The sequence below is a fragment of the Molothrus aeneus genome, chromosome 20 (assembly GCF_037042795.1).
Source record: "Molothrus aeneus isolate 106 chromosome 20, BPBGC_Maene_1.0, whole genome shotgun sequence".
Lineage (NCBI taxonomy): Eukaryota > Metazoa > Chordata > Aves > Passeriformes > Icteridae > Molothrus > Molothrus aeneus.
The window spans coordinates 4,016,266-4,038,057 of record NC_089665.1 but is presented as its reverse complement, the minus strand read 5'-3'; the positions used below and the strand labels follow the sequence as shown (position 1 = coordinate 4,038,057).

At 42.2% G+C, this 21,792-nt stretch overlaps 1 protein-coding gene across 1 annotated transcript in view; it reads right to left on the bottom strand.

Moving 5' to 3' along the window:
• Window positions 1–4,575: 4,575 nt before the first annotated feature.
• ZZEF1 (zinc finger ZZ-type and EF-hand domain containing 1) overlaps window positions 4,576–21,792 on the bottom strand; it is a 59,478-nt gene continuing 42,261 nt past the window's right edge. Inside the window, exons 42-55 of the mRNA XM_066563385.1 lie at window positions 21,420–21,552; window positions 20,142–20,338; window positions 18,730–18,849; window positions 17,640–17,828; window positions 17,183–17,283; window positions 16,537–16,672; window positions 15,226–15,585; window positions 13,232–13,375; window positions 12,185–12,353; window positions 10,266–10,364; window positions 9,338–9,503; window positions 8,559–8,709; window positions 8,004–8,075; window positions 4,576–7,553 (exon numbers count right to left, since the gene is read on the bottom strand). Of these exons, the coding sequence (XP_066419482.1) occupies window positions 7,479–7,553; window positions 8,004–8,075; window positions 8,559–8,709; window positions 9,338–9,503; window positions 10,266–10,364; window positions 12,185–12,353; window positions 13,232–13,375; window positions 15,226–15,585; window positions 16,537–16,672; window positions 17,183–17,283; window positions 17,640–17,828; window positions 18,730–18,849; window positions 20,142–20,338; window positions 21,420–21,552 (2,112 nt within the window). The 3' untranslated portion in view covers window positions 4,576–7,478. The remainder of the gene's footprint in view (window positions 7,554–8,003; window positions 8,076–8,558; window positions 8,710–9,337; window positions 9,504–10,265; window positions 10,365–12,184; window positions 12,354–13,231; window positions 13,376–15,225; window positions 15,586–16,536; window positions 16,673–17,182; window positions 17,284–17,639; window positions 17,829–18,729; window positions 18,850–20,141; window positions 20,339–21,419; window positions 21,553–21,792) is intronic.

The window sequence follows — 21,792 nt, the reverse complement described above, 5'->3', positions numbered from 1 at the left end:
GTGACTGTGGCTGTCCCCGTCCGGAACCGGGCCGTGTGTGAATGTGGCTGTCCCCGTACGGAACCGGGCCGTGTGTGACTGTGGCTGTCCCCGTACGGAACAGGCTCTGTGGGGCCCGGAAGTCCCGGTCCGTGTCCCGCTGTCCCTGTACGGATCAGGCAATGCCGGTCCCCAGCCCCGGTCCGTGTCCCTGTACAGATCAGGCTCCCCCAGTCCCGCAGCCCCGGTCCGTGTCCCCACACGGATCAGGCTCCCCCAGTCCCCAGTCCCGGTCCGTGTCCGGCTGTCCCTGGACGGATCAGGCAATGCCGGTCCCCAGCCCCGGTTCGTGTCCCTGTACAGATCAGGCTCCCCCAGTCCCGCAGCCCCGGTCCCTGTGTGACTGTCCCTGTACGGATCAGGCTCCCCCAGTCCCGCAGTCCCGGTCCGTGTCCGGCTGTCCCTGTACAGATCAGGCTCCCCCAGTCCCGCAGTCCCGGTCCGTGTCCCCACACGGATCAGGCTCCCCCAGTCCCGCAGTCCCGGTCTCTGTGTGACTGTCCCTGTACGGATCAGGCTCCCCCACTCCCCAGCCCCGGTCCGTGTCCCCTCACGGATCAGGCGCTCCCGGCCCCGCTCGGCTCACGCCGTTCCCCGCTGGCGAAGCTCCGGGCTCGGCTGCCTGGCGAGGGCTCGGGGTGCGCTTGAGGCAACGAGAGGGGAGGAAACGCGATTTTAGTGCGGGAAAAAGTCTCAAAGAGCAGCAGCCACTCAGCCTGGAGAGCCCCGGCACCACGGCTGCCCAGAGCCTTCACTGGAGCCCACAAAGGGGAATCGAGCGTTGGAAAAAAAGCAGGGAAAAGCCCCCAAGGACCTGGAGGGATCTTTCTTGTGCTCGTCTGACAGTGGTTTTTGGCTGTGAGGAAGCCTCGTGGAGCAAAGGAATTGCTACAGAGCAGGGAAGGCACAAGCACAGGGGACAGGCACTGGAAATCAGGCCTTGCACCTCATCCGTGAATATCCCCCATCAATTCTATGCTGGTTTAATTAAAGACAAGCTATTACCGCCCAGCAGCACCCTGCTGGTGCAAAGCATCACCAGTGCAAAAGTGAGACTTTGAGTTTCTGGTAAATAAAGCAGCTCCTTTCAGCTCCCCAGGTCCTGCCCCCACTGGATTGCCTTCCTCGACCTAAGGAACAGGGGGAGCCAGAGCAGGAGCACTGAGCACACCCTCCCAGATGCCATCACCTCTGAAGGGGCTGAGCCATCTTCTGCAGAAAAATAAGGTGGCAAAAGATCAAACACATCACGGTGTATTTTGAAACTGGCAATTGAGTGGGGGGAAAAAATGATGTTGTTTAAAATCCAGTAGTGTATCCAATACTGACCCCACAGAGGATGAAATTTTCCTTTTAAATATTAAGTCACAGTAGGAAGGAACAAAACCAAAAACCAAAACAAGCAAACAAACAACCTCCCCCTTCACTCCCCCCCCAAGAAAAAAACATTGGTGGGAGAAAAGAGCCCAACCTGCTGCTCAGGGGAATAAAACCCCCAAGGTGGGAGCGGGGAGATTTCTGGGAAACCACTGACGTTTTTGATGAATGAGCTTTCTGTGGGTGGTTGATGTAGAGGAGAAGGGTAAGAAACACAGACATGATTTATTCTCGAGCAGAATGATGAGACTAAAGGTCTCCTGACTCAACACTTCTCCTGACTCAAGAATTCATCTTTTTGTTTCCTGCCTTTGCAGATTCTGCTGGGTGCCAGGGAAAGCCACGCGATTTGCGCACTTCCCATCAACAGCACGGTCTGTTTGGGCTCCAAGGCAACAAACCCAATTTAAAGCCTACCTTTAAAAGCTGAACTAGATGTGCTTTAGATTACACCTTAATTCCATATTTAACTTGATCCAAGATAAGCACGGTGATGAACTGAAGCCCCAGTGAATGTCTACCTACGTACGCACATCGAAGCGTTATCATCGATGACTTATTGGAGAGGAAAATCTGCACAGGATGCTTTTGCTGATTAGAAAGTATAAAATCCCAAAGGGAAGCATTTCCTGTGATTCCTCAGGTGCTTTGTTGGTTCTTACTGGTTGAGGAAGTTAAAACCTTTGGTGTCTGAAAGGCAGTGAGGTCAGAGGTCCAGCCCACAACACAAAGGTGTGTAAAAGATCAGAAAATAATGGAATATGATTGGAAAGGACCTTAAAGCCCATCTCATGCCATGGGCAGGGACACCTTCCACTGTCCCAGGCTGCTCCAAGCCCTGTCCAACCTGGCCTTGGACACTTCCAGGGATGAGGCAGCCACAGCTGCTCTGGCTACCCTGAGCCAGTGTGAGCGGAATTACTCATTATACAGAGCTAAAAAGAATTCAGTGTGGCCTTACCAACACCTACTGGATGTGATGATCCAGCTGTGAGGAGATGCCAACCAAGTGTTTTGGAAATGAGCCTCTAAGAGAAGCTACCACTGACAAACATTTGCAGGCGCTTCAATTCACATTTCCTTAGGTTTCATAAAACTGACTTTTTCCATGCAACACAAGTTTAAATATTTGTTATTTGCACTGCAAATGTTAAGAAAAAACCTCCAAAATGCAGTAAGATTTATGTAGTAAGATTATGGAAAGTCAGACAGTAAAGTGGGGAATGGAAAGAAGAAACCAGCTGAAAAAATAATTCATTGCTGTTGTCAGAAAAGGATTAGAAGGAAAAACTCCCCAGCCAACTTGTGAGGAAAGACCCCATCTTTGACACAGACCAGTTATCCCTTCTCCCCCTCTTTCCCAAGCTCCCTAAATCCAAACATTGATTCTATTTGTATTCAAGGAATAGGAATTTCTAAATTCTAAGGACCACTACAAAACTGCCCAAGATTCCCATCTATTTATCAGGAATGCCTGTGGATGTTTCCAGTTGGAGGAAAAGAGTTTGGGGATTTTTTCCCCAAGTGTTTATTGCTGCATAGCCACATATGAGGCCCACTGCAGTCTGGGCTGGAGCTGGGTACCAGCTCTTTATTATTTGTTCTTTCTTAGGTAAAAATCAGGAAAGATTTTGCTGCAGAATAGACCTGATTACATTAGCCCTGACTGCCACGGAAAGAATGAGCTTTAATCTCATTTTTTTCACCTCTTACTTATTCACAGTGGATTTCTCTCTTATTCACTTGAATCAGGGCTGACTACTTTGCTTTAAAAGCAGAGGTGAGGTGGGCCAGACTTCAGCATTCCCCTACAAAACCCTGGGTTTTTCTGTTTTTCCAGGCAATGTTACCAACAGATATTCTTTGTTCCAGCTATTATCCAGCCTGGCCTCCTGGTCCAGTGCTGAAAACCAACCTCTTTACATATCCTAATGTGTTTTCCAACATTCTAGAGCTTTCCCTAAAGGCCAGATCATGCTTTTCAAGGCTCCCAGGGTTGTGGTTTTGTCCCCTGGAAACAGGAATGATGATTGTCCTGGTGCCTCCCCAGCAGACCCAACACAATTCACATCAGGGGGATTCACCATTGAAAAGGGGAAGGAGTAAATCAGATTATTGGGATTTTTTCTGCCCCAGTGTGCCCCGATTTTATAGCAGGGTATTCCAGGGAGTTGCAGACAGGCATTCCAGGTCTAAAATGGTATCAACAGGCAGGTGTTGCCCTTGTGTTTGTGAAGGTACAAAAACCCACTGGAAAACACCAGACCTGAGTTGGGCTGTGAAAACACAGGGATTGGGCCAGGTCTGTTTTCAGCACAGCTCAGCCTGCCCCAAAAAGCAGTTTTTTTAAAAGTCACCCACCTCTAAGCTAACTGGCAGCCTACTTTTGATCTCTTGGAAGAAAAACAGTCTCAGTGAACTTGACCTGAACAGCAGATCCAAGGTGCTATGGAGGTGCTGCCCTGTTACATTCCAGTGCCTGGCCCCACAGCACAGCTCACAGCAATTACACTGAGCTTTTTCAGGCTTATCAGCTGAAACCTCAAACCTCAGGGAACAATCCTCGCTCTCCCACACCCTCACAATCCTATTATTTATTTGTGTTGAATAAAATTACCTAATTAGCCCATTCTCCAAGGAAACAACTTGCAGCTTTAGGCAAATACAGGAAGATGTTGACTTGACACAGCCCTTTCCTCCAGCCAAACCCAAGGCAAACAACCTTTTCAGTTAAACCCACTGGAGCAGGTAGGCACAAGCACCTCTGCTGATAAACATCACTAATTAGAATCAACACCTACTAATACAAATCTCAGCTTTACAGGAGACATCTGAGGCCTCCAGACATGTGTTTCAGGTCTCAAAGTAAATATACACAAGCACTGAAACCAATGGATATCCACAGGAAAACTGAATTTTTAGGGTAGGGCCACCGGAATATAAACAGCAGGGCTGGAATTTAAGAGATGACTCCAGAAGTCTGGGTCCTACATAGCTCAATGTAATATCAGATATTTACCAACCACATGAGGACAAGCAGGTTTGCTTACAGGCATGGAAAATGAGGATTCCTAAGAAAAACCCTGGATCTCACTACAAACTCCAGCCTTAAACATTCAGTGAGGAGAGGAGAAAAACAAACAAAAAACAGACACCGTGTTGTACTTTTTTTGATTTTATAGAATTTTTACAATATATTTCTCTTCATTTGCATATTTTACCCACATCTGTAGCTTTCTTTTTACATGTTGAACTGAACTGGAATAAATCTAAAGGTCTGATATATTTTAAACAACTGATAAAAATTGCAAAGTAGTAAACCCGTAAGAAAAGAAATTATAAAACTCTCGTTTTTAAGTGTTTAATGAAAGCAAGTCAAATGTATCATTAGGAACAATATGATTTGTTTTAAACACATCATAGGTGATTCAGGCAGGACAACTTTCTTAGTTTTTCTTATATTAGGCACATTTTTTTTCAGCATACCTGTTTTCCAGACAGTTTTATACAATTCAATATCATCATTCACATCCACTTGGAACTTCTGCATAATTTTTAAAATGTGATTGATCATGAATATTCATTATTGGTATTCTATTCCTCTTTCTTTAGAGCTACCAGAAGGAAAAAAAAATAATCAGTGTTTCTCGTCTGTTAAAAAATCCATAATTAATGATTTGAGTTATAAGGCAGCAACAGATTCAGTGTCAACTCAGGTCACAGTCCTTCAGTTCCATCTAGTGGGTAGAAATTATATTTAGTGGACACTGTTCCTAGACAGTTCCTTCAGGGCAAGATGACTGACTCATGAGGCCAGTCACTGCTGGTAGAGTAAGTTGAGTGGTAATGCCTAGCAAGGAATTCTGGCCACTCCTGTGTCATCCTTGCAGCCTCATGTCTTCATCCAGAAAGCAAAAGGACAGTCCAACAGAAAAAAAGTGACTGTGACAGAGCTGTGACAGGTTCTATGAATGGTTTATTTACAGTCTTCATCCCTGATGTGAGAAAAGAAAAATCCTTCTTTGACTGATGGGCAGATGCCAGCACAGCAGCCCAGTGCAGATCCATGATTCCTCAGCCATGGGTGCCCATGGAGGCAGTGATGAGGAAGTCCTCCTGCTCCAGAGAAGCAATTTCCAACCTGTCCCATCCACATGGCTCCCTAACATCAGTTTAGGAACATTTCCTTTGGTGGAGAACTCCCTGGCCAGGACCTGTTCCAGCAATGAGGAGTGAAGCAGATGGTTCCCCAGGATCCCTGACAGCCCTGCAGGGAGGCTGCACACTCAAACACCTTGATCTGTGCATTAAAGGTACACCAGAATCTTGATAATTCCCTTCCCATCCTGATGTCTTTAAGGAAATCAACTCATGGTGCTCAAGGAGACCTTTCAGAGCAGCATCTCTTTGCTTCCTTTCAGTCTTCCACAAATACTACACTTCTGCATCCTGGCATTCTCATTTGCTAAGAGAGCCACTCCATTCCTGAAAGCATGGTGCTTCTTGGTCTTCAGTTTTAAGTCTTTCAAGCAGAATAATCCCATTCTGATTCAAGCACTTGGCTGAACAGAAGTCAAAACAAAACTCTACAGCACAAGAGGCCATCAAAAAAAATCCAAGGGATGTATTACTGCATGTTTCCCTCTCAGAGGGAGATTGGGCCACCCTTAAACTCCAGCCCCAGCTAAAAAGACCATCAGTTCAGAGGACACTCCCCAAAGCACAGCTCCTGTGCACTGGTATTTGGGCACCACTCAAATTTGGGACAAGCAGGGTCAATAAATACATTTCCTTCTGACAGAGCCACTGCTTCACACAACTTGCATTCAGTTACTATTAGAGCTTTTGCTGTCTTTTTTTCCCATTCTCCAGTGTTGGGGTGAAGAAGCAAAGAAGAAAATATCTAGCATTAAAAGTAATCTGAATTTATATTTGACAAGACCAGCTCTACAAACTGTGCAATGGTGCACAAAATACACCCCCAAATCTCTCTGTGTTCTTTTTGACTCTTTGGAAAGGGAATAACCAATGTAGCTGTGCAGGAAGAAAGCCAATTTATTGCAGCATAGAAGGTCTGCAATTCAATCTATGTTCACTAAGAGAAATGTGGTTATTGCTCTGTAAGATAAGAGTGGATTGATCATTAACCCCACCCTGAGTGCTGGGAGTCTGGGTTCCCAACATTGCCAAGAAGGACCTCCTAAACCACTAATATCAAAATAACTGAAGGGAAAAAACATTCTTCTCATAATTTCTTGTAAAGGTGTGATTTTTCAGAAACATATTAGTTCTTCAGGTCTTCATATCACCACTGCCTTGTGACTGAAGGCCAGCCTTTGCACTCTGTACTACAATAATGGGCTATTAGGAATAATGCATTGGAGATAAAGCAAGGCAAGAACAGGTGACCCAAAGAACAGGAGAAACATAAAGCTCTTGCACGAGGATGCTGTGAAACTGGAATCCTTCAGCTGCTTTGCAAATCATCCACAATTTGTTTTACAACCTGTAGTTTAGTAAGAATTGCAATCCTTTTCCTTGGGAAGTAGCCTCCAAAGCAAAAATGACAGGATTCAAGCATGGACCATTGCTGCAGCAGGCACCAGATTCTGATTTGCCTGCTTTACCCTGAAGATGTACAACAGATGCTGCTGATGGCATCACCCCAAGTTCAGCACTATTTTCTGAAGCTGACACTTTCATGGATCAAGTTTCCTCAGGAGCAGACGATACAAACGTGGGGGCTTTTCATTCTCATACTTCAGCCACCTTCTTTCCTTTACTTCCTCTGAATAAAAAACAATATTGTTCTGTTTACTCTAACATGCTACAATATGTGCATACATAACTGTAGGACGCATGAGTTACTTCAGGATGTGCTTTTTCATTGAAGTGAGCTGTTACTTTTACAAATTCTACATCAAGGTGGAAGGAAGGAAGAAAGGCTGCAGAGTGCTCATACACTGAAGCTGAAGGAACTTCTCCTGAATGGAGTTAAGATGTTTGTTCCCATGTCCTATGGACAAACTACTCTATCCCATGCACTCCGGCCTGAGCCAGTATTAAACATTCCAGAAACTTGTTGATTTGTTTGGGTAGTTAATGGCAAGACTGATAGCAGCAATGTTTTTCAGGGCCTAGAAGAGAAAAGGAAAACAAAGTCACACCAAATATTCTCCTCAAGCTTCAAGTGTAAAGAAACCGTATGAAACTGAACAGAAAGAGAAACCTGGAATCATGGACTGCTTTGGGTTGGGAGGGACCTTAAAGGTCATTTCATGGACAGGAACACCTTCCACTGTCCCAGGGTGCTCCAAACCCTGTCCAACCTGGCCTTGGACACTTCCAGGGGCAGCCACAGCTGCTTTGGGAACCCCGTGCCAGGGCCTCAGCACCCTCATGGGAAGAATTTCTTCCCAATATCCTAGAAAAGCAGAGTTCACTCAACTTTCAGAGGCCTGTCAAGGTACTGTAATGACCAAGTACATTAATATCTCTTTTATAAACTCCACAGGGCAATGGGAAATCATCCAGGGTCTGCCACAAAGATCCCAAACCCTCCCAGCCCTGGGACTGTGCAGTCCTACCTGTGCTGTGCAGCGATGAAGATGATCTTCAGTATTTAAGGCAAGCAAATACTCCTGTAGAGATCCAAGCTCCTGTGGCCAGAAAACATGCAATGAACAGCAATGTTTCCACCAAAGGTGATATTCTACTAATTAACATTAAAATGCTAATCATTAGAGTCCCCAAGAACCAAAGGTATCAGAACTGCACACCAGACTCTCCCAAACTAGAGCACAGTTTGATCACAGAAATGAGCTCATGACACTATTCGTATTTAAAGTTCAAAACCAACTCTACAAAAACCACATGCAAATACCTTTAAATTAATTATTAAACCAGAATTGCTCTCAGAATAAACAGTGGCTTTAGGGCCTTAATAGTCATGACTATCACTTAAAGCCCAATGATGGATAAGGTAACAGAATTCCCCTCTAACTGGAACTTGCTGCCACACTTCATAAGTGAAAGTTGTTAATGTTTCTGTAGCTCTGAGGGTAAAGGAAAACTGAATTTTGTGTAAAACTCTGTCATTCCCAGCACAGAGGAAAGGAGGGATAGAAACAGGAATTGCTTACAGTAACTCTGTTTTCTGTCACAAAGAAGAGTTCTGCCAGTGCACGATGAAGAGGAAGGAGGATACCAGGCTTGGCAGAGTCGTGACATGAGTTGTTTTCCATGTGGGTGAAGAGCTGCCAAAGTGGCTTCAATAAGGTGAGGTCACAGTCCCTGCGAAAAAAAGTAATTTAAATGAAATTGTGATGCAATAGTGAGTAACCAGTATGCCCTTTTCTGGGAATGGGAGGGGAAACCAAACCGAATCAAAATCAAGAGAACAAAACCATACATTTGTGACAGTTAACAATAAAAAAACCCACTTTGCTAAATGCTCTTGAATCTAGAAATAATCATGCCATACATACATAAGCTTAAGGACACATATCCCTTCTAAAACTCAATTACAGGCTAATAATTTAGAAGCTGTTTACTTTACAGAGAAACAAATCATCACTTCACCATGTTATTATTTCATTCTTACCTTAATTCTGCAGTATAACGAATACAAAGAGAATAAATTTCTAGAAAATTAATTGAGATCTACCTTTGTCCTAATTTGTGATGGCTTTTTTTTTCTTAATAATGACATTTTAATTCATTAGACTTCTTTAAAGGCCAGCAAAGAGAGTAAAACACTCCTGCTATCAAAGCAGAAATGATATCAAAGCTATCAAGCACTGTAAATTGCATCTGACAGACAAATTAACAAAACAAAATCACAGGGTTTTGTTTTTTTTTTTGCTTGAAAATAGTATGAGTTTAGTGCCTTTTTGGTGCAGGGGTGGAGCAGTGCACTCACCCCTGGCTGCTGCACTGCACTATCTTGAGGAGCAGGTGGATGGCCTTGAGGCGCTGGTGCCCTGTCTGCCGACACGCCACTCCCACCTGCCACTCCCAGATCCTGGCCAGGGGCAGGTGAGGAATTACCCTTTCCTCACACAGCATCTGCTTTAGAATTTCAAACCCTGGGGAAAAAAAAAAAGAAAATTCAAACAGCTGTTCGGTTTTGTAGGGAGACATTTTGTTCATATAGTCAAGCATTGCAAGGCAGAAATATTGGATTAAAATAGCAAACAAAATCTGAGATAACTCTAAATTACATCCTGACATGGCAACTCTTTCCTGAGGCAAAACTGACATAAAAATTGGAAAGAATCATATCCAAAATTAATTTTTTGCCCAAATAAGGCAAACAAAACACAGGCTCTCCCTATTATGACATGCAGTAGAGTTTTGCTGATAGCAAATAATCCATCAGCCTCTATTTCATTAAAAATATTTAAACTCTGGAATAAACTAACAAAACCTCTTATGCTAAAAAATTAGATCCAGAACCATCTTATTTTAATGGATTCCCACTTTGGAAAAATGCAATTACCATTATTTCTGTTTCAAATTATGGCATCTTGGAGTGTTTACTAAATACTCCGTGTAATTACTATCATATAATGAGATTTTGCATGCAAATTACATTATTATAATTGTAATCTTCAAGTCTCAGTGAAGATTTTGTGTTTCTACCCCAAAATCACAGGAAATAAGAGACATCAGTTGAGTTTCACTTGAACTGATCATGTTAGAACTGATCACATGAAAAACTGATCACGTTATTTCCAAGACACTGAATGCAAATTCTAACTCAAGGAAAAGGGATAACCACAGGTCTCTCAAAGCTCAGCAAAATGACTAAAAAAGGCCCTTTTCAATACATTCTGAGCATCTCTTACCTGTCTGAAACCTGCCCAGATGACCTGCTGTCACTGTAAACTTATAACCCCACTCAGTGTTGCTCATGTCAGAAGTAAATCTGTAGTAGAGTGTGTCTCCTGTGTGCAGGGAAGGAAGAAAGCCAACATTACCATCTTCTGAGTTAGTTTTGCCATCTCAAATACAACTTAAATGAAAAATCTGAAATTAATTAATCCTAGATGTCTTCATTTAAGAGAGGTGGTCTTTTATTTTTTGGTAACTATGAAGCACAAAAAGAGGAGGCTGAAGCAAAACCCACAATAGTTTCCCCTGTCTAAAGATACTGGATAGGGAGGATAATGTCTTTTACATTTTTGACAACTAAATAGAGGAAGTTAAAGAAACTCCATATTCTCCACATGTAACTTCACTTTTCCAATTGTGTTACTGGATGAGTTATGATTTATGAAACAAGAACCCCTGTGCAGGCAGCCAAGTTCTTTGCAACAACACTTGAATTCATTGGACAAAAGGTTTAAAATATTTGAAAGTATTGTCAGAAAATTAAAAAGAGTATTTTTACTCCAAGGAAGAAAACAAACTTAATCACTTTTAATAGAAGGACTATCAAAACATTTGACCACTTCACAATCAGACAAAAAACATTCAAAAGGTTTTGGCCATTGTAGCATCTTCACCTTCAGGGATAAACCTGGTAGTTGGCTGTAATGCTACACAAAACATCTTCTTACCTACTGTGCTCTATAATACTAGAGCTGTTAAAATAACTTTCTGCCCCTTGGAAAAGCCTGTCACCTTGGGACATGCAGGTTAGGTTTCATTGGGAAGCAGAATTTTCAAAGTTTCATGAACAAGAAAAATTTTGAAAATTATTTTTTAGGATTTAAAATGATATATCTATAAAAGAATTTCCCTTTTTATCATGAAATGGAGAGAGTGTTCTCTCCTCTCATAGGAGAAAGCCCTTTAATCAAATGAAAAGCCCAGAAGCCTTCAAATGTCTGGTTTCAGCTAAAACCTGCTGGAATCAAGAGCCTTAGTCCAGACAGCCTTGGTTGGAAATGAATTTCCACAAGGTGAAACTCAAGTTTCACAGCCAAAGCTGCTCTAAACAATGAGCTTCGAAGTTTCAGCTCCTTGGCAAACCTCAGCAACTATTAGGGATGAAAAAGAAGACAGACAGAAGTTCACAAAAATCTAAAATATTTCTACAGAACACACATCTGCTTTTAACCAGTACCTTGTAACCCAAAGCCAGCACTTGTAACCCAAACTGGTTTGCTAAGAAAGTTCCTAAATCTCTTTACAGGTGCTGGCAGTCCTTGAAGTCAAGAGCTTCCTGCAGTGCCCAGTGCTCAGTGGGTTAAGATCAGAAGCAGGGGCTGTGCAGTCCTTGAGCTCTCTGGCATTTGCTCCTCACTGTGCTCTCACAAATGTGCTGAGAGAATCCAGAGTGCAGCTGGCAGTCAAACCCTGGGTTTTTTCCAGCTGTGCTCTGTGGCACCAGGTGGAGCCAAGGTGCTGGCACTGGCTCTCTTTGCTCAGAGCAGCAGCAGAGCACAGAGACAGAGATAAGCATATATTTTCTTTTTTTAAATTAAAAAAACATGCTTCCTGTGGAAAGTAAGACAAGGCATAAACAATGTCAGTGAATATCGTGCAGAACAAGGACTGTGTTGGAACAGAATCAAGATCAAATTTGTTTCCAGTAGCTGAGTGCATGCTTTGACTGAGTGGTGGAAAGAAAAGGTCACAGCACAACAACAGATAAGGCACTTTGCAGAAACAAATGCAAGAGCAGCGCGTCAGAGCAAACAGAGTGGCACAAGGAAAGGACTGGCCTTTTCCCTATGTATCTCAGGATATTTAAGTCATCAGGAGTTTCTCTGAGGAGCCCCAGCCATACCCTGCATGGCCTTGAAGCAGCCCTGCCCACCTGGAAGCTCGAAGTCGGTCCATTTCTGGGGGGAGCCACTGAAGCTGTGCCGGTCCTGCTGGAAGTCGCTGCTGCTGGACATGAGCAGCTCGTCACAGCCCTCCTCTGTGTTACACTGCGAGTCAAACTTGATGGAAAGGTAGATAGCACCAGGAATGTGAACTTTATCCTGAGAAATAAACACAGCAGCTTTGTGTCCTGTCACACTGTACTGCCCACAGCCCACTGAACTTTCGCTGTATGAACAATGGAGGTAGCAAAAATATTACAGCATCTCTGTGAGGTTTTTTACTTTGATATTCTTACCCTGAGCTAATTTAACAAATGTAAAGCATGGCCTATTGTTCACATTAGCTGTTAAGCATGTAAAATGAATTGTCAGCAATGCTCTCCTTTTTTAAAAGCAGTAATTGTTGCTGATATTGATCTCACTGCCAGAACCTAAGGGGTTATATGCATTTTAAAAATGAAAATCAGAGGAATCAGAGCAGCAGGGAAATTAAAAATCCCAAGACTGCCCAGAGGCAATAATTACTTACCAAACCATATCAGAAAAATGCTATCAAACAGTATCAAGAGAAGAAAATCAGAAACTGTTTGTGTCAGAGAAAGAGTCTAAAATGATAAAAACAAGAAAAAAGACACCACTCCTACTTTCATCTAACAGCACAAGGGCCAACTGGAAGAGGCCAACTGAAACAAATCTTTGGAAGGAAGGGTAGAAACATTTGATCATTAAGGCCTTGAAACCATTTACAAATCTGGTCTGCTTCAAACACACACACAGCAAAACCATGTAAGTAATTCACTTTTCATAGGACTGAATTAGAATTCCATTAAAGTGCCTGATTGAACACATTTCTTTGCAGGGCAAGGCCTGAGCTATCTGACATCAGCCTTTTCCAAGGAAGACTGAGCAGACTTCACAGGTGCTTCAAGCACAGAATTCAGTCCCACAGATACCCATGTGGAACTTTGAGAGGCTTCTGCTCCACCCCCTGGGTGATTCCAGCTTCAAGTCATGCCTGTAACCCCTGCCTGCCCTACCTCAAAGTTGGTGTTGTTGTTGTAAGGATGCTGAGATTCCCTCATCTGCACAGCCATCCCTGGCTCCTCCATGAACTGACAGGCTGTCAGGGCCATGGTCCCCAGCATGCTCTCCTTGCACCCATGCAGCACTTTCTGCAGAATCTGGGGAGGAGAAATGTCATGGAAATATAATTTGCTGTCAAAAGAACATTTACAACTGTACATTCAGCCATGTCCAGCCACACAGTATTTTGGAAGAGGGAACCAAGGTACCAGCAAGATAAATTCAGAAATTCTGCCTGCAAGTGTCATCTCTATAAGCACAAAAGATTTCACTCTGTCTCTGTTCTAGACTTTTCCTTCTTTATTTGATAAAAATGTGATGGATATTGGCCATGTCTCTTACACAACTGCTAGAATCAAGGCTAATCCATAAAGTAATTAACAGGAAACTAAAGCTGTAATCAAGTGAGAGAAACAACTCTGTTAACATTCTAAACAGGCACCTTTACCTTCTATATCTACAGGCTTTGATTTTAATAGAACATGTCATATATTTCAGCCTTCAAAAACAAAAAAGTGCAACTCTGTACATAAGAAGAAATGATAAAGTATCAATGAGATGGCTGAAGTTTTGAAAGCAGCAGATGCAAGTCCTGTGCATTTAAAACTACCCAAAAATGCCCTTTAATCTATCAGGACACACTAAAAATAAATAAATAAATCAGAACCACTTGAGTCTCCCTTTTTCTTATTTTTATAACCATGCATAAATGCCCTGAATCCAGGAATTCTGTTACTTGAGGCCCTTTCATGTAATCAGAGCAACTCATTAAGGCCATGTCTTCATCTACCATCTCCCAACTCCTCCTACAAAATGCAATCCACCAGCTCAGGCCAGCAGGTTCATCTCCAAATCTGCCAAAAACTGATTTCTTGGGAAAAGGAGTTTAAAAAACAAAGCAGCATGCAGCAGTTTCCTGGATGCACTCTGCACATGCAGAACAGCCTAAGACAAAGGCTAGGCTTTTGCATTTAATATGCCTTAATAGATTTTATTCTATCAGTTCATCCTGCCCTTTTCTGAACCCATAAAAACACCCTGGGGCAACAATTTCCATGACTTTCTGTGTCAAGAGCCTGTTCTTTTGGTTTGTTTTGGACCTGCCACTTATTACCTTAATCTGACACTCCTTTGTTTTCTTACTGGGAGGGCCAGTGAATAACACTGGCTCTTAACTTTTGCATGCTATTTACTGCTTTAAACCTACAGAGAACAGATTTTTCCATTACTCCTTCTCCCTCAATGCCTCACAGGGGAAAGATCCAGAAGGAAGAAAACCAGCTGGTTCCTCATGCTGAAATTATTTTATGGCTGTAATAATCCCTGCCATTCTTCTTTAGGCCTCTTCCAGTTGTACTGCATCTTATTTTAATTTTTTAATGAGATGAGGGAGTCACTGCAGTCCAAAAAAGTGCACAGTATTGGTTCAGTGGCATATCAATGCCTTCTGCTTTATTTTTCATTCCCTTTTTGAAGATTCCCAGCACTTGATTTGCTTTGACTGCTGTGAAGCCTTGAGCTGACACTTTCATTACAACATTCTATTGTAATTCCAAGATCACTTCCACCAGCAGCTCATCAGTGGAGTAGCAGGTATTACAATATAGACATTGAGATCTAAGAAAAAGCAGCTTTTAAAAGGCACTGCCAATTTTACCAATTTCTCTAGATTACCAACTATATTGTCTATTTTCAAACCAGACTGCCTATTTTACCAGTTTCTCTTTCATAACTGATAGAGTTCTCTCTGCACAGCTCTTTTTTTCATTTTCTCTTAACAAGATCAGCACATCAAGACACTGACAGATTCCAACTGTTTTTCAGAACTAATTTAAATTTCGGAGTTTCAATTTAGTTGAAAAAAGGAACTGCAAGTATTTCTGTTAGTCAGAGTCTCATGGCATGTGGGCACAGGTTTTGTTCACATGTCTAAGTGAAATCCACTTACTTTTTCCCATAGCTGCTTCTCCTCCAGCTGCATCAGCATGTCCAGGATGTATGTCATATGGGCTGGGCCACTGAGATCTAGGATTTCCTCATTTATTGCCACATCATCAGGCCACTCAGCTAACAAGGATGCCAGCACATGCCTGGCATAGAGAACTGCAATAGCCTCATTGACACGGTACAGGTAGTCCCTGACAGCCTTTTTACTCCTGGAGTCCAGCTCCTTGTGCAGGAGGATGGAGCTCTTGGTGCGGCGCTGCTTGGCATAGCTCAGCTGCAGGTCACTCTCTGTGTTGGTGATGAGTTTCTGGGCCACAGGATTGGTTTCTTCTGTTGCTTTATCACACAGTACAGGCTTTGACTGCAAGAAGAGGAATGCAAGTTTGAAAACGGGCTGTTAATAATTTATTGTTATGTTTGGATATCTGAGCAGTCAAACTGCAAGCTGAATTTAGAAATGAATTTGTCAAAAACCCCACAAAAGTAGGATCTCTCACACAGCTATAGATTTCCTGAGAAACACTGTTTATGTCTACACACCTCACTATACACTGATGCATTTGTGGAAACAGCAGTCAGAATTCTAACCAGAAGTGTTGACTGAAATTCACCTACAGAGGTAAAGCTGAAATGAGGCAAGCTGGGAGGGACTTTTGGAGATCACTTGCTCCAAATTTGACTTAAGGCTGAGATAACTTCAAAATCAGGGCTTTGTCCAGTTAAGTTTGGACAATTTCCAGGCGTGGGTATTTCACAGCCTCTGTATGAGCTGTGGAAAGGCCTATTTTTTTCTTATAATTATGTGAAACTGCTTCAGGAAGTTCCTTCCCCTTTGCTATGCAACTGATAAACAGCTGTGCTGGTGACACCTCATGGCCAGGAGTGAGCCCTCAAAATAAAGCAGAGCTGTGGGACCCTGCAATTGAAGGCAAAACCCAAAGCTTGCAAGTGTAGTGTCTACTTCCCAAGATAAATTCATTGCTTCCTTGTTCTGCTGAATTTAAGATAACAGTGATAAGCTAAAACAGCAGCAGGGCATAGGCTTACAGCAATGAGATACAATCTCTCTTGTGTAAGGGGAGGAAATTACAGCCTGCAATCACAATTTGTTCTCCTGACCTGGGAATCAAGTTCTTTCACTTCCTTAAGGACAGAATAACAAGGAAGAAATACTTGCTTCTTCTACCTGCTCATTCATTTGGACATAAAACATTGATATCAGATTATTTCAGATGTATAAAAAAAAATTTCTCAGGCATGAATGCCAAAATTGATTATTTTCCAACTGTTCTGTTTGTAGAGGTGTCCATACCAAACAGGGTAAGATGATCATATCTGTATCCACTGCCTTGGAGCTCTGCTCCTCCAGCCTCAGGCGTTTGCTGGGCTGCCACTTCTGAGCCAGCGTCCGGATCCTCTCATCCGTTGTGATCACATCCCCATCAAACCTTCACACAGGCAAAGAAATCAAAAATACACAAATGTGTTTCCAAAGTAATGCAAACTCAATTAGGGCAATTAAATGTAAATTAAATCTTCCCACCTTCTGTTTTGGAAAGATTAAGCTCTGCCTTATTTTTATCATGTTAACTGTTCCCCTGTTCTAACGAGCCAAAGGATTTAAATGTTACAAAAATCACTCATTTCTGTGAGAACATGGTGTCTCTGTGAGATGCTCTGAGTACCAGAAGCCACATGTGAGCTCTTGACTGTTCCTCAGTTCACAGAATTTAGAGCCATAGTGGATCTTCATATGGGAGCTACCATAGAAAAGAGCATGTGATGTATTTCAGAAGATGGTGACTTGCTTCCATAAATACAACTTAGCAGGACTTTATTTCCCTACTTTTTCACACATGAAAATCAAATCTTATCCTTGGAAGAATTTCTATCCAGAACTGAGAGGATTTCAGATTTTCACCCACCAGTTTCTCTGCTGGACCCAGAACTTCACATACCTCTTTTGAACTTCCAGGAAAAAAGATTCTGTTCTTTTCATCTGCAGCTCATACATGGCTCGAAGGATGTGGAGAGGTGCATTAAGTGCATCATGTGTCATCTGAGCAAGGAGCAAAACGAAATTAAAAAAACCCCAAAAACATATCAGAGGGGGAAAAGAAAGACTGAATTTCATTAAGGATGACCTAAGCATTATTTCCCACTTTGTAGGTAGAGAATTAGTTAACTTAGTATCTGGATTAATAATAATGAGAAGCAATTTAGCAAAACACTGTATAATGATTTTGTAGCATTCATTAGTGTAGTTCTGTTTTCTTTTCTTTAAAAAATGATGCATAGAAATCCCAGACCCATACTCTATAAATTTAGAAGGAAAACAACCACATGAATTACCAAATGTTTTATGCAACTAGCAAATGCACATTTACCCAAAAGTAGATAAAGTAATTTAAATACCAAGAAGCAAATTTTGGTGGCTTCATCCAGGCCCTCCAGAGGATCAAGTTTGTTCTGCTCTAAGTCAACAGGACCAACAACAGGCTGCTCCACATCCTGATCTTGTTCTCTGTCTTCCAGTTCAGTATCCTCCTGTTCAGCCAGGGAACTGATATCTTGCTTTGAGGAATACAGCATTATTGACAAAATCTACACAGAAAAAAGGTAGCATATGGTGTGACAGCTGCAGGTATTAGTAGTTTATTTGCAATCAGCATCTTAAAGGAACATTATCAGACCTGGACAGTGCTTAACACATGCTATTTTATAAAGAAGCACACCTAAAAATAAAAAACCAACCCCAAAACACAAACCAAAACCATTTCCCACTTCACTAATGAGTCACACCTTCCATGCTGCTGCAAAGACAACTTCAGTGATTAGCTGAAAGTGCAAAGGAAGTTGAGAAAGTAATTATTTAACCATTTCAGAACAGCAAAGACTTGAAGATTCCAAGACAAAAACAGAGCAAAGGTGACCATCACAAAATACCAGTGATGGCCCTACACACCCTGCTCCTTTGAAAACAGCCCTCTGGCTTCTCCATAGTCCCAAAGATGAATTAAAACAACTCCTGCCTAAGATAAAACAGAACTAACAGTTGAACCACACTTAATCTTTCAGCAATTAACAACCACTGTCAAAGAATAAGCCCATGTGTGCATCCCCACCTGCACTGCAGCAAACCCTTGTGCAAGTCATGCCTTTCTTTGAGATTATTTTCTAAATTGAAGAATGGAATTTTCAAAAACAGTCTAAATAAAATCCATAAAACAATCTGAGCAGGTGAGTAATGTCTCATCCTGCAAATTGTTTTCCAAATAAAATCAGATTATTTTATTTGGAAAATCAGCTCCTCCTTTAAAGAATTTAGTCTATTATCCACAGGATTACGATGGGCAGAAGGAGGCAGATTCAGGGATACAGTGAAGTGAACATTGTTTTAGAGACTAATTAGGGATAATCCTGAGTCCCCAGGAGGAGTGTACTGCCATAACCTCTCATGCCACTGGGTGAAGCCTGACTTTTTACAAAATGTCACTTTTCTTACCTCCAAGTCTCGCAGAAGCCAAGTCTTACTGAAGCCAGTTCCTTTGCTACACTTCTTCACTAGAAGTTTGAGTAAACCAGACTGAAGAAAGGCAGACTGGATCTCCTTAAAGCCATGAATCTGCACACACAGACACACACAAGTAAATAACTGAAAAAGGAACAATGCATCACAGTGCTTGAGAGGCCTTGTCACACAGCCTTGGGTGAATTTCCTGCCCAGAGGAATTACATTGGGAATCTTTTCCTTGCATTTCCCTAAAATAAAATCCCCACTTGAAATCCCTTAAGGGTATCATCTGTGAGGTGCACAGAGTAGAAACTGAGGAAAAAAAAATAGGAAAAAGAAAGGAATGGGGGGAGAGGAAAAGGGGGGAGAGGAAAAGGGGGGAGAGGAAAAGGGTTTGAGAAGGAAAGGGGGAGAAGGAAAGGGGGAGAAGGAAAGGGGGAGAAGGAAAGGGGGAGAAGGAAAGGGGGAGAAGGAAAGGGGGAGAAGGAAAGGGGGAGAAGGAAAGGGGGAGAAGGAAAGGGGGAGAAGGAAAGGGGGAGAAGGAAAGGGGGAGAAGGAAAGGGGGAGAAGGAAAGGGGGAGAAGGAAAGGGGGAGAAGGAAAGGGGGAGAAGGAAAGGGGGAGAAGGAAAGGGGGAGAAGGAAAGGGGGAGAAGGAAAGGGGGAGAAGGAAAGGGGGAGAAGGAAAGGGGGAGAAGGAAAGGGGGAGAAGGAAAGGGGGAGAAGGAAAGGGGGAGAAGGAAAGGGGGAGAAGGAAAGGGGGAGAAGGAAAGGGGGAGAAGGAAAGGGGGAGAAGGAAAGGGGGAGAAGGAAAGGGGGAGAAGGAAAGGGGGAGAAGGAAAGGGGGAGAAGGAAAGGGGGAGAAGGAAAGGGGGAGAAGGAAAGGGGGAGAAGGAAAGGGGGAGAAGGAAAGGGGGAGAAGGAAAGGGGGAGAAGGAAAGGGGGAGAAGGAAAGGGGGAGAAGGAAAGGGGGAGAAGGAAAGGGGGAGAAGGAAAGGGGGAGAAGGAAAGGGGGAGAAGGAAAGGGGGAGAAGGAAAGGGGGAGAAGGAAAGGGGGAGAAGGAAAGGGGGAAAAGGAAAAAAAGGAAAATTTCCTCTTCAAATACTTCAGGAGTGAGAAAACATTTTATGGAGTGAAGCTCACTTATCTCTAGGAATTTCCTCCTGAACTCTCCTGAATGGCTGGCCCCCACAGAGGAGAAGCAAAACAACTTACAGCTCAGACTCACAAAAGCTATTTAAAGCCCAGCAACATTTCCAAACCCCTACAGACTGGGAATAAAGGATCCAGCTGTGACAGAAATGCCCTTGTGGGATTCCCCAGTGTGCTCAGTCAATACCCAAGTTCCTGTAGCACAGGGTAGAACATGATTTTTATTTCTCTATCATATTCTGTGTCAGGTACCTTGAGAGTTCTGTAGAGCCCCTTCAGAGCCAGTGACAGGACCCAGGTTGTTTCCACTGCCTCAGCATAGCTGCTGTCCATGCTGGTCTGCAGGAGGTGGGTGGAGATGAGGACAAAGTGCTGCAGGTACTGCCTCAGCTGGGTCTGGGAATCACTGCCCTCCTGCCCACATTTCTGAATCAACTGATAGTCTTTCACTACAAGAGAGAAAAAGCCATAATTTCACCTTGGTTCACATCAAAATGTTGTGGAGTCATCTCTTAGTAGATATGAGGAGGTTGAGACATGAGACATCCCTACATCAATCATGTTCTAATAAAGGTCTTACACAAACATTATCTCAGATTCCCTGAACAAAGTATTTCATTTTTCAGTACAAGTTAAAAATCCCCAGGTCACTTCTGGCAACAGCACATATTTGCACATTAGCAGTACAGCATGCAAAGTAGCTCATGCTGTATTTTCCAATTAAAATGGGGAAAATTCTGACCTGCAATTGATATGATGAAATAAATATTGCTGATCTTAACTGTTTAAAATGTCAGCGGTTAAACAAAAAGAAAAGCTTTTATATTCAAATCTTCCTTGAACATCAAAAAGTGGTTTAGTCTGTTAATTTTTCCAAATGTCTTTTACACAATTCAGTAGTCAAATCTTAGGACAACCTTTGCTTTATTAACTTCACTATATTAGGTGATAAAAAGGGAAAAGCCCTTGCTCCTAAAAACCCAACTAATTTCTTATATAAAAATATATGTTTTATATATATATATAAAATGTTAAATATACAGTATAAATTTTAATATATTATACATATTAAATATAATATATTATATATTGAATGTATATTTTATATATAAAAATATATATTAAATGTTTCACTTGGTCTGAAATTTTAGGGATATCCAAACTGTTTTTAAATTGTTCTAAAACATTAAGCACAGGTTTGTAAAGGATAAAACACAAGCACGAGACACATCTTGAAACAACTCCTTCATCTTCATCAAAAGCCTGTTTCTGAGATTTCTCAATTAACAGAAAGATCTCAACAGCTTTCTAAATCCTTTTCTGAATAAAAATAATTGAAATAATTACTGTAGGAGCTTCACAATTTGGCAGAGACCTGCAAGCAGAATTTGGTAACCTGTGAGCAGAAAATCAGACAATTTACTAATAATGGATTTCAAACTCTGCACAGTGGTCTGGTTAACATTTGCTTTTAACAAACTGTAAGGAAATACTCTGTGATTCTCTGATAAAACAAAAATGTCACAGAACCTGTTTTTCTTTTTCGGGTTTTGATGTCTACAACCACTGCCCTGTTTTTCTCAGTGAAGTGCTTCAGGATGATCACATTGTGAGGCTCATTGGCATTGTCCATGTACACAGAACGAGTGCCCATACACAGCACCTGAAACAGCAGCAGAACTGCAGTTAGCATTTGGAATACTTAATTACAAATACACAGCCATGTCTTACATTGGTTACATTTGCTTATTCTTGCTATTCTATTTTATTGTATTGCTTATTCTTGCTATTGTATTTTATTGTGTTGCTTATTCTTGCTATTGTATTTTATTGTATTGCTTATTCTTGCTATTGTATCTTTTAGCTGAACCACTGCTTGATGCCTGGTATTTGCTGCTCTTTA